At 43.1% G+C, this 12,453-nt stretch overlaps 1 protein-coding gene across 1 annotated transcript in view; it reads left to right on the forward strand.

Moving 5' to 3' along the window:
- Window positions 1–12,145, forward strand: part of LOC132823549 (soluble guanylate cyclase 88E-like) — a 187,781-nt gene extending 175,636 nt beyond the window's left edge. The window contains exons 13-15 of the mRNA XM_060837493.1: window positions 1,159–1,315; window positions 7,328–7,437; window positions 12,119–12,145. Of these exons, the coding sequence (XP_060693476.1) occupies window positions 1,159–1,315; window positions 7,328–7,437; window positions 12,119–12,145 (294 nt within the window). The remainder of the gene's footprint in view (window positions 1–1,158; window positions 1,316–7,327; window positions 7,438–12,118) is intronic.
- Window positions 12,146–12,453: the final 308 nt, after the last annotated feature.

Here is a 12,453-nt window from a genome sequence, read left to right on the forward strand (position 1 = left end):
CCCAGGTGGACTATTTCCATATTGTTTCAAGGAACCTTCCTGGGTGCACTGAACAAATTCTGCCTCATCTAAGTCCCTGGCAGTAAGGATGTCCCAGTCAATGTTGGGAAATTTTATGTTCCTCACTACAACAAACCCTAAAAACTCTATAGATTTTACATTTCCCTGATCTGCCTGCTTATCCCACTGACGTTTGGGAGGCCTACAGTATAACTCCATCATAGTGAATGCCCCTTTCTTACTCCTCACGTTCAACCAAAGTACTTCGCTGGATGGGCCCTCCATACTGTCATCTCTTCGTGTAGCTGTGACTTTCTCTTTAATGAGTCACGCATCTCCCTGATGACTTTTACATCTTTTTCATTCACGCCTGAAACAAATAATCCTTGGAAGATTAAGCTGCCAGACCTGCTCTTCTTTCAAACAGGTTTCACATCGTAGTCCCATATATTAATCCAGGCTCTATCTGTTATACTCCACACATTATAATAAATACACTTCAGACTGCCAAGGCCCATCATGTTCATTACTCTAGTCCTACCTGTTCACTGACTTAATTAAACTCTACTGCTCCTTAATCACTCCACTTGCTGACGTACTGCTCTGATTCCCACCCCTTGCCACACCAGTTTAAATCCAACAAGCACCAACAAGCCTCCCTGCAAGTATTAATGAAAGCATTATCATGACCTCAGTCTTGCATTTATTGGTTGTTAGCTTGTCTCAGTGGATAACACCTTCACCTCCCAGATCATAGACTTAGAATCACAGAGGTCTACAAGTGAAATATTTCCTTCATTTCTACTGTATCCAGACCCCCTTGTAACTTTACAGTCTTCAATTAAATCTCTCCTTAGCCTCTTGTGTTCTGAAGAAAATTAGATCAGTCTTTCCCAGTCTTTCTCATCACAAAAATTCTCCAGTGCCAGCAACACCCAGGTAAATTTCTATCAAATGCTCTTGAATCCAATTACACCTTTCTGACTGTGGTCTGACTGAAGTTTTATACAGTTTCAGTAGTTCAACCCCCCCCCCCCCCCCCCACCCCCCCCCCCATCTGACATACCCTACACTTACAGATGACACCAGGGGAGAGGATGTAATGGGTCAAGTTCAGAGATTAACGCTCAGGATACGTTTCTAACCCAATGTGTACAGGTTGAGACAATCGGAGATGCATACATGGTTGTTGCAGGAGTCCCAGAAAAAACTAAATATCATGCCCACAACATCTGTGACATGGCTCTTGACATGGTTCGGTCAATAGATCACCTCAAAGATCCATCCACTGGGAATAACATCCAAATCCGTGTTGGTGAGTCCCACAGTGCAGCGAAAAAAGGTTTACTGTGAATTAGGAAGCACTGGTTGGTGGGAGTGGAAAATTGGAAATTATCATAGGAATTGATGGGAATGCGAGAGTGTTGGGAATAATTGGTGGTCAATGGGAGTAGGAAGTGTTGGGAATGATATTTGGGATTGATGGTGGTGGTGATAATTGGTGGGAGTCAGAATACTGGGAACTATTAGCGGGAATGGGAATATTTTGAGGGATTGGGAATATTGATAATAATACATGGAAGTGCAGATAGTATGTGTGAGCCCAGCCAAAAGGTAGGAGTGAGGATAAGAGCTGATAAAGAGGGTGTTCGGTGGGAGTGGGAATTTTGATGGAAGTAAGAATTCTTATTGGGGATGAGGAATGCTGAGAATGATTGGTGACAGCTGGAACGTTTAATGGGAATGGAATGTTGGGAATGATAGGAGTAAGTGAGTTAATTGGTGTGAGTGTGGATAATAGGTGGCATATGGACAAGAGATGGTATAGAAACATATTAAATAAGTGCAGGAGTAGGCCATTCAGCCCTTTGAGCCTGCTCAACCATTCAACATGATCATGGCTGATCATGCAATCCCTATATGCCATTCCAACCCCCACCCCCATACCCCTTGATCCCTTTAATCACAAGTGCCAAGTCCAGCTGCCTCTTGACTATAATGAATTGGCCCCAACAGCTTCCTGTGGGAGAGAATTCAACAGGTTCACAACTCTCTGAGTGAAGAAATTCTTCCTCATCTCAGGCCTGAATGGCTTGCCCCTTATTTTTAGACTGTGACCCCTAGTTCTGGACTTCCCCAACATCCTCCCCCCATCTAGCCTGGCCAATCCCATCAGGATTTTATGTGTTTCTATGAGATCCCCCTCATTCTTCAAAATCCAGTGAGTACAAGCCCAGTTGATCCAATCCTTCTTCATATGTGATGTTGTGGATGGTTTAAAATAATATGGCAGGTAGATGGGAACTAATGAGTGGGAGGGAAGTAAAGTGGGGACAGAAACAAAGGACAAAAAGGGGAAAAAGTGAACGTGGAAGACAGAGAAACCAGATAAAAATCAAAAAGGGCCACATTTCACAATGATTCTAAAAGGGCAATAAATGTCAGGTAAATGAGCCTGAAGGCTCTGTCTCTCAATACAAGGAGCATTTGTAATAAGATGGAAGAATTAACTGTGCTGACAGTTATTAATAGATATGATGTAATTAGGAGACCTGGCATCAGGGTGACCAAGGATGGGAACTCTATGTCAGGGTTATTCAATTTTGAGGAAAGATGGCAATGGGAGGTGGGGTAGTGTTGCACATTAAGGAGGAGTTAAAACAATAGTTAGGAAAGACATTAGCCTCGACGATGTGGAATCTGTATGGGAGGAGCTGCGGAACACCAAAGGAATGAAGATGTTGGTGGGAATTGTGTACAGACTAGCAAACAGTGGTTTTGAGGCATCAGACAAGAAATTAGAGATGTGTACAGTAAGAGTACAACAGTTATGGGTGACTTCAATCTACATATTGATTGGACTAACCAAATTGGCATCAATGCAATGGAGGAGAATTTTGTGGAATGTATGAGAGTTGGCTTCCTCAACCAATATGACAAGAAACCAACTGGAGGACAAGTCATCCTAGACTGGGTATTGTGTAACAAGAGGGGATAATTTAGCAACCTTGTAGTACAAGATCCTTTAGGGAAGAGCGACCAAAATATGGTAGAATTCTTCATTCAGGTGGTGTGCGACACAGTTAAATCTGAGACTAAGGTCCTGAACTTAAAGAAAACTAATTTTGGTGGTATGAGGCATGCATTGGCTGGGATAAACTGGCTAAGGATACTTAACGGATTGGTGGTGGATAGGCAATGGCAGGCATTTATGGAACACATGGATGGACTTCAATAATTGGACATCCCTGTCTGGTGTAAGATGGCCTAACCATGGCTAACAAGGGATATCAGGAACAGTGGTAAAGCCAAAGCATATAAATTGGCCAGAAAAAGCCGCTAACATAACAACTGGGAGAAATTAAAAATTTCTGCAGAGGAAGACAAAGCGTTTAATTCGGAAAGGGAAAGTAGAATACAATAGTAAGCTTACGGAAAATGTACAAACTGACTGCAAAAGCTTCTGTACGTAGGCGAAGAGAAAAGGGCTGATAAAGAAAACTGCAGGTCCCTTACATTTATAATCAGGTGAATCATAATGGACAACAAAGAGATGGCAGACCAGTTGAGCAAGTACTTTGCATTTGTCTTTACGAAGGAAGACACAGGTAACTTTCAGGAAATGCTAGGGGTCAGAGGGTCAAGCATGAAGGAGGAACTGAGAAAATCCTTATTAGTCATGAAATAGTATTGGGGAGATTGATGGGATTAAAACCCAATAATTCCCCAGAGCCTGATACTCTGCATCCCAGAGTATTTTAGGAAGTGGCCATAGAAATAACAGATGCATTGGTGACCATTTTGGAGCATTCTGTAGAATGTGTTCCAATGGAATGGAGGGTAGCTAATGTAAATCCATTCTTTAAAAAAGGAGGCAGAGAGAAAATGGGGAATTTTAGATCATTTAGCCTGACATTGGTGAGGAAAATGGTGAAGTCAATTATTAATGATATAATAACTTATAACTTGGAAATTAGTGACAGAATTTGTCCAAGTCAGCATCAATTCACTAAAGGGAAATCATGCTTGACAAATCTTTTGGAATTTTTTGAGGATGTGATTATTAGAGTGAATTAATAGATGTTATGTATCTGGACTTGTGAAAGGCTTTTGGCAAGATTCTACACAAAAGATTAGCAAGGAAAATGAAAGCTCATGGTGTCAGAGGTAATATATTGACATGGATGGAGAACTGGCGGGCAGGCAGAAAGCCGAGAATTGGAATAAACGGGTCCTTTTCGGAGTGGCAGACAGTGACAAGTGGGATACTGTAGGGTTCAGTACTGGGACCTCAGCTGTTCACAATATACATTAATGATTTGGATGAAGGAATTGAGTAATATATCTCCAAATTTGTAAATGACACTTAACTGGGTGGCAGTGTGCGCTATTAGGAGGCTGCAGGGTGACTTGGACAGACTGGCTGAGTGGCCAAATATTTGGTAATTGCAATATAATGTGGACAAATATCCACTTTGGTCACAAAATCAGGAATGCAGATTATTATCTGAATGGTGGCTGTTTAGGAAAAGGTGAGGTGACAGTGGCTGAAGGTTGACATGTAGGTGCAGCAGGCAATGAGGAAAGCTCATGGCATGCTGGCCTTCATTCTGAGAGGATTTGTGTATCAGAGTAAGGATATCTTGCTGCAGTTATACAGGGCTTTGGTGAGGCCACACCTTGAGTATTGTATTTTGGTCTCCTAGTCTGAGGAAGGACATTCTTGCAATTGAGAGAGTCCCCAGGGCTGTGTGATCAGTTCATCCTGCTGACACACGACTGTGCAGCAATGCATAGGTTGAATCACATCATCAAGTTCATGAATGATATGACTGTAGTGGGTCTCTTCAGCACAAACAATGATTCAGTGTACAGAGAGGAGGTGCAGCAGCTAACAGACTGGTTCAAAGTGGACAAGACGCAAGACATGGTTGTTGACTTCAGAAGGGCACGGAGCAACCACTCTCCACTGGACATTGATGGCTCCCCAATGGAGATCGTGACGAGCACCAAATTTCTTGGCATACACCTGGCGGAGAATCTCACCTGAACCCTCAAAACCAGCTCCATAGCCAAGTAAGCTCAGTAGCATCTCTACTTTCTGTGCAGGCTGAGGAAAGCCCACTTCCCACCTCCTAATTCTCACCACACTCTACACAGCGTTTATTCAGAGCATCCTGGGTTGGTTCGGGAATTGCACCATCTTGGAGTGTAAGACCCTACAACAGATAGTGAGGACAGCTGAGAAGATCTTCGAGGACTCTCTTCCCTCCATTACTGACATTTACACCGCACACTGCATCTGAAAGGCTGAGAGCATTGTGGTAGACCCCACACACCCCTCACACAGATTCTTCTCCCTCCTGCCATCTGGCAGAAGATACCGGAGCGTTCAGTCTTTCATGGTCAGGCTGTGCACCAGTTCCTTCCCCATAGCCATCAGGCTCCTTAACACAGTATGAGTCGACACTTCCCCATCTGTCATTCTTTGAATGACTAGAGAAATGCCTATTATTTATCATTTTGCTATTACACTGTAACTTACGTGTTTAGATTTTTTTTAGATTTAGATTACTTACATTGTAGAAATGGGTCCTTCGGCCCAACAAGTCCACACCGACCCTCCGAAGAGTAAGCCACCCAGACTCATTCCCCTACATTTACCCCTTCACCCACCACTACAGACAAGTTAGCATGGCCAATTCACCTAACTTGCACATTTTTGGACTGTGGGAGAAAACCAGAGCATCTGGAGGAAACCCATGCAGACATAGGGAGAATGTGCAAACTCCACACAGACAGTTGCCTGAGGCAGGAATTGAACCCAGGTCTCTGGCGCTGTGAGGCAGCAGTACTAACCACTGTGCCAATGTGCCGCCCAAAGTGTTTTGCACTTCTTATGCACCTTGTGCTGTGTATGATTGTGTAGTTTGTGCTGTCCATGTAGCTCCCTCAGTTCTGGAGGAATGCTGTCTCATTTTTACTGTATCAGTTGTATACGGTACAAATGACAAATAAAAAGCTGCTCTACACTACTCTTCTCCACTGAAGGTTCACCAGACTGATTTGCAGGATGGCAGGACTGACATATGAGAAAGATTGGGTTGACTGGGCTTGCACTCACTGGAATTTAGAATAATGAGGGGGGAGCTCATTGAAACATACAAAATCCTGATAGGATTGTATAGGCTAGATGGGAAGAATGTTCCTGATGTTGGGGAAATCCAGAACCCGAGGTCACAACATAGGGGGTAAGCCATTCTGGACTGAGGATCTCTTCACTCATAGAGTTGTGAACCCGTGGAATTCTCTCCCACAGGAAAGTGTTGGGTTGAGTTCATTATATATAGTCAAGAGGGAGCCAGACATGGTGGGGAGAGTGGGAATGAGATACTTGGATTGCATGATCATCCATGATCATATTGAAGGGTCAAATGGCCTATTACTGCACCTATTTTCTGTGTTTATCTGCTGACTGTGACATTATAGTTCAATTTCCTTCTACTTTGCCCTTGTGCCTTCGGCAGCTGCAGTAGTTCACTTCTCCTCCTTACCTCATTGTTAATTGCCCTTCCCAACAAAGTCCAGTACTCACCAAAACCTATAGTTAAACCTCCAGCAGCACTTCAACCGCAAACCAGCTCTTCTCAAAATGGCCATTCCACTACAGCTTGCCACCTTTTAATTCACTCCTGGGCAGCCACTGGTTGCTGAGCAGATTCCTCAGAATCCTCAGAATCCTCCTCCTCCTCCTCTACTGCTTCTCAGCAGTGCTCTCTGTTGGATGCTTTTGTACTGTTCATTGATAGCAGCTCTCCTGTGCTCTCCTCCTCGGTCATGTTGACTGAGCCATCTCCTTCCAGAATCCTCCTCAGTTACCTCTCAGCAGCACCCTCTGTTGGATCAAAGAATGTTTGGTGGGAGTGGGAATTCTTGGCGAGAGTGGGGAATGCTGGGAATGATAGGTGGGAGTGGGAATGTTCGGTGGGAATGGAAATGTTAGGAATGGTAGGTGAGAGTGTGAATAATAGGTGGTATTGGAAATGTTTGGTGGAAGTTGGATTGCTGGAAATGATTGGTAGGAGTGGCCATGATTGATGGGAGTGGGACTGTTGGTAATGATTGATGGGAGTGGGATTGTTTGGTGGAAGATGGAATGTTTGGTGGAAGAGGGAATGTTGGGAATGATAGGTAGGAGTGTCGATGAAAGTTGGCAATGAGGATGTTTGATGAGAATTGGACTGATTATCGGAAGTGGGAATGTTGGGAATGAATGCTTGGAGCTCCACCGAGTTCCAACCTCACTTCCTTTTGTCTCGCTGACTAGGTATCCACTCTGGGATGGTAGTAGCAGGGGTGGTGGGTCACAGGATGCCACGGTTTGGACTGTATGGAGACACTGTCCACACTGCATCAGCCATGGAGAGTAATGGCAAGGTAAGTCTTCAGCATCTCGAACAAGGAAATACAATGTGTAACCTGTCCTTGCAATGTAGCTCTTTTAACTTGATATCACTTTGGATAATCTGCACTGTCCCCTCTCCCAGGCATATCCATCCTTCCTGAACTGCTGTGTCCACATGTGAATACAGTACTGTTCTGTTTCTGAACACTTAAGTCTCTTTGTGTTCATTGTTATGATTGCAGCTAATGGTAATACTGAACAAGTCAGGTCTCAGTGTGCAATCTGGCTTTACAAGTCTTAAGTATTATTTTATCTGTTTGATTACCATGTTAGTCAGTCATTGAACGCATTCACAAGAGGCTGCCGATGTACTTTTAACAAAAGAGCATATGTTTATTACACAAAAAAAAGGTCAAAACTAAATATATATATATATATAAATAATAATTTTGAAAAACTTATCTTAAACAAAAAGAAAGATTCAACCTACTTTCCCAGAATACCCTTTACAGACATTCAACTCCAGTGAGGTGTCACCCTTACTCGTCACTCTAAAGCTTGTTTGATTAACAAGGTCACCAGTGTTTTGTTTCTGTGACTTGCTGCACATTCACCAGATTTGACTCTCTTTGTCTCTCCCTAGCACACAGGGACTAGACACTAACTCATTGACTTTTCTCATTGAAGTCTGAGGGAAAAAAATCAGGGCTTTTGCCAGTTGCTTTCTTATTTTGTGCATCTTCCAATATGGATCTATTCTTCTGAACTGAATCTGCTTCTGTCTCTCTCTCTCTAGGTTAGAATTCTTAACTGTTCAGCAATTATCTACCAGATAGCTTGTCCACTCATTTTGTAAAATATTTTTTATAGGCTGGAAAAATTCCATGATAACCCATATTTTTGCTTACAAAAAAGTGTTACAAAAGTTGACACATCTCTGGCTCAATCAGTGAATGGAACTTGCCAGTTTCCTTTCACAAACAAATTGTTATAACAAAACAATTTTTTAGTTTTCTCAATATAATTTTCCAATTGTGGAATCAGATATGAATTCACTCTCATTAGGATGCTGACTTTGCATTAATCCCATGCACATTTGCTATAACTCAGCTGGTAGTATGGGCAGGAACACAGTAGGTGAGCTCCAACTATTGTGACTCAGGGTAATAATATCATTGTCCATTGTGAACTCAATCTCTTCTCTCACTTTTAAATGCTCAGGTCCGTTTGGGATGGGCAATAAATGCTGACCTAGTCAGCAATATTCACATGCCATCCACTAATTTAAAAAGAGTCTATAAGGGCATATTTCTTTAATGAAAAACACATCCCTACATTAACTTCATTTGCAGCCGAAATTTATCTCCTGGCCTATTTACAAAATGTGATTAGTGAGTACATAAAAACTTATACAAGTCATTTTGATAGTTTTTGGGAGAATAGTTTGCAGTCTTAAGCACTTCTGTATTATCCAATCTGAGTGAACAAAGAATAAAGAAGAACAAAGAAAAGTACAGCATAGGAACAGGCCCTTCGGCCCATGAAGCCACATGACACCTTTCTATTATAAAATCATTTTACCTCCACTTGGTTCCGATCCTTCTATTCCCATGCCTATTCGTGTCTCTGTCAAGATGCCTCTTAAGCGTTGCTATTGTATCTGTTTCTATCACATCCTTTGTCAACACATTCCAGGCACTTAACACCTTTTGTGTTAAAAAAGAACTTGCCTCTCACATCTCCTTTAAATTTTCCCACTTCTGTCCGATGAAAACAATTGATAAACGCTCACGGAATACAGGGAGAACTAGCCATTTGGATACAGAACTGGCTCAAAAGGTAGAAGACAGAGGGTGGTGGTGGAGGGTTGTTTTTCAGACTGGAGGCCTGTGACCAGTGGAGTGCCACAAGGATTGGTGCTGGGCCCTCGACTTTTTGTCATTTATATAAATGGTTTGGATGCGAGCATAAGAGGTACAGTTAGTAAGTTTGCAGATGACACCAAAATTAGAGGTGTAGTGGACAGTGAAGAGGGTTACCTCAGATTACAACAGGATCTTGATCAGATGGGCCAATGGGCTGAGAAATGGCAGATGAAGTTTAATTGCGAAGTGTTGTATTTTAGGAAAGCAAATCTTAGCAGGATTTATACCCTTAATGGGCTAGGGAGTGTTGCTAAACAAAGAGACCTTGGAGTGCAGGTTCATAGCTCCTTGAAAGTAGAGTCGCAGATAGTGAAGAAGGCATTTGGTATGCTTTCCTTTATTGGTCAGAGTATCGAGTACAGGTGTTGTGAGGTCATATTGTGGCTGTACAGGACATTGGTTAGGCCACTGTTGGAATATTGTGTGCAATTCTGATCTCCTTCCTATCAGAAAGATGTTGTGAAACTTGAAAGGGTTCAGAAAAAATGTACAAGGATGTTATCAGGGTTGGAGGATTCAAGCTATAGGGAGAGGCTGAACAGGCTGGGGCTGTCTTCCCTGGAGCGTCAAAGGCTGAGGGGTAACCTTATATAGGTTTACAAAATTATGAGGGGCATGGATAGGGTTAAATAGGCAAAGTCTTTTCCCTGAGGTTGGGGAGTCCAGAACTAGAGGGCATAGGTTTAGGGTAAGAGGGGAAAGATATAAAACCCATACCCCTACATTTACCCCTTACCTAACACTACAGGCAATTTAGCATGGCCAATTCACCTGACCCGCACATCTTTGGGCTGTGGGAGGAAACCGGAGCACCCGGAGGAAACCCACGCAGACACGGGGAGAACGTGCAAACTCCACACAGTCAGTCGCCTGAGTCGGGAATTGAACCAGGGTCTCAGGCGCTGTGAGGCAGCAGTGCTAACCACTGTGCCACCATGCCGCCCACAATTGCTTCCTGATGAAGGGCTCTGGCCGAAACGTCGAATTTCCTGTTCCTAGGATGCTGCCTGACCTGCTGTGCTTTAACCAGCAACACATTTTCAGCTGTAAACAAAGAAATGGCTAGCAACTGAATAATTACTTTGCATCAATCTTCATGGTGGAAGAAATGAGTAATATCCCAAAAATTCAAGAGCGTGAGGGAGCAGAGCCGAGTATGTTGGCCATCACCAAGGAGAAGGTGCTGGAAAAATGGAATGGCCTGAAAGTGGAGAAATCACCTGGACCAGATGGAGTACACCCCAGAGTTCTAAGTGAGATAGCTGAAGCATTAGTGGTGAACTTTTAGGAATCTCTAGAATCATAAAGAGTCCCAGAGGACTGGAGAATTGCTAACGTGACACCCTGTTTAAAAAGGGGGTAAGGCAAAAGATGGAAAATTACAGACCCGATTAGCCTAACCTGGAATCCATTATGAAGGATGAAATTTCAGAACACTTGAAAGGGTAAGGTAAAATAGGGCAAAGTCAGCATGGTTTCATCAAGGGAGGTCATGCCTGAGGAATCTGCTAGAATTCTTTGAGGAAGAAACAAGCAGGTTACACCAAGGTGAGCCAATGGACGTTATCTACCAGGATTTCAAGAAAGCCTTTGACAAGGTGCCACACAGGAGGCTACTGAATAAGATAAGGGCCTGTGGTGATAGAGGCAAGGTGCTAGCATGGATAGAAGATTGGCTGTCTGGCAGGAAGCTTAGAGTAGGGATAAAAGTGGTGTTCTGCAAGACTCAGTGTTGGGACCACAACTTTTCACTTTATACATTAACGATTTAGATGAAGGAACTGAGGGCATTCTGGTTAAGGTTGCTGATGCTACAAAGATCAGTAGAAGGACAGGTAGCATTGAGGAGGCAGGGAAGCTGCAAAAGGATTTGGACAGGTGAGGAGAATGGGCAAAGAAGTGGAAGATGGAGTACAACGTAGAAAAGTGTGAGATCATGTGCTTTGGTAGGAAGAATAGAGGCATGGACTATTTTCTAAATGTGGAGAAAATTCAGAAATCTGAAGTGCAAAGTGACTTGGGAATTCTAGTCCAGGATTCTCTTAAGGTAAACCTGCAGGTTGAGTCAATAGTTAAGAAGGCAAATGCAATGATGGCATTTATTTTGAAAGGGCTTGAATATAAAAGCAGGAATGTATTTCTGAGGCTCTATTAGGCTCTGGTCAGATCAAATTTGGAGTATTGTGCACATTTTTGGGCCCCATATTTCAGCAAAGACGTACTGGCCCTGGCCCGTGTTCAGAGGAGGTTCACGAGAATGGTCCCAGCAATGAAAAGCCTAACATATGAAGAATGTTTGAGGACTCCGGATCCATGCTTGATGGAGTTTAGAAGGATGGGGAGATCTAATTGAAACATACAGAATACTTAATGGCCTGGACAGAGTGGATGTTGGGAAGGTGTTTCCATTGGTAGGAGAGACTAGGACCCAAAGGCATAGTCTTAGAATCAAGGGAAGACCTTTTAGAATGGAGATAAGGAGAAACTTCTTTGGCCAGAGATTGGTGAATCTATGGAATTCATTGCCACGGAAGGCTGTGGAGGCCAGATCATTGAGTATATTTAATACTGAGATAGATAGGTTCTTCTGGAAATCAAGGATTATGGGGGAGAAAGCAGGAGAATGGGATTGAGAAACTTATCAGCCATGATTGAATGACAGAGCAGACTTGATGGGCTGAATGGCCTAATTTCAGCTCCTATGCCTTATGGTCTTATAGTCCTATTTCAAACAAACCTGTTGGACTATAACCTGTTGTTGTCTGACTTCTGACCTTGTCTGCCCCAGTCCAACACCGGCATCCCCATGTCATAAAGGAGAAGGAGGTGAGTCTCAAAATACTTAGTTTCATTTTCTAAGGCATGCAACGTAAAAAGGGAGGAGGTTTTAGGTGTTTTGAAAAACATTAGGTAGTCAAGTCCGTAGTCAAGTCTTCTGGACCTGATGGGATCCATACAAGAATTCCGAGGGGGGCATGGAAAGAAACTGTTGGGGCCTTGTACGAAATCTTTATAAACTCTTTGCAGGAGAGGTCCCAGAAGACTGGAGAATACCCAATATTGTTGCTTTGTTTAAGAAGGGGAACAGGAGCAATCCAAGAAATTACAGGCTGGCGTGCCTTA

Source organism: Hemiscyllium ocellatum, chromosome 16 (genome assembly GCF_020745735.1).
Source record: "Hemiscyllium ocellatum isolate sHemOce1 chromosome 16, sHemOce1.pat.X.cur, whole genome shotgun sequence".
NCBI lineage: Eukaryota > Metazoa > Chordata > Chondrichthyes > Orectolobiformes > Hemiscylliidae > Hemiscyllium > Hemiscyllium ocellatum.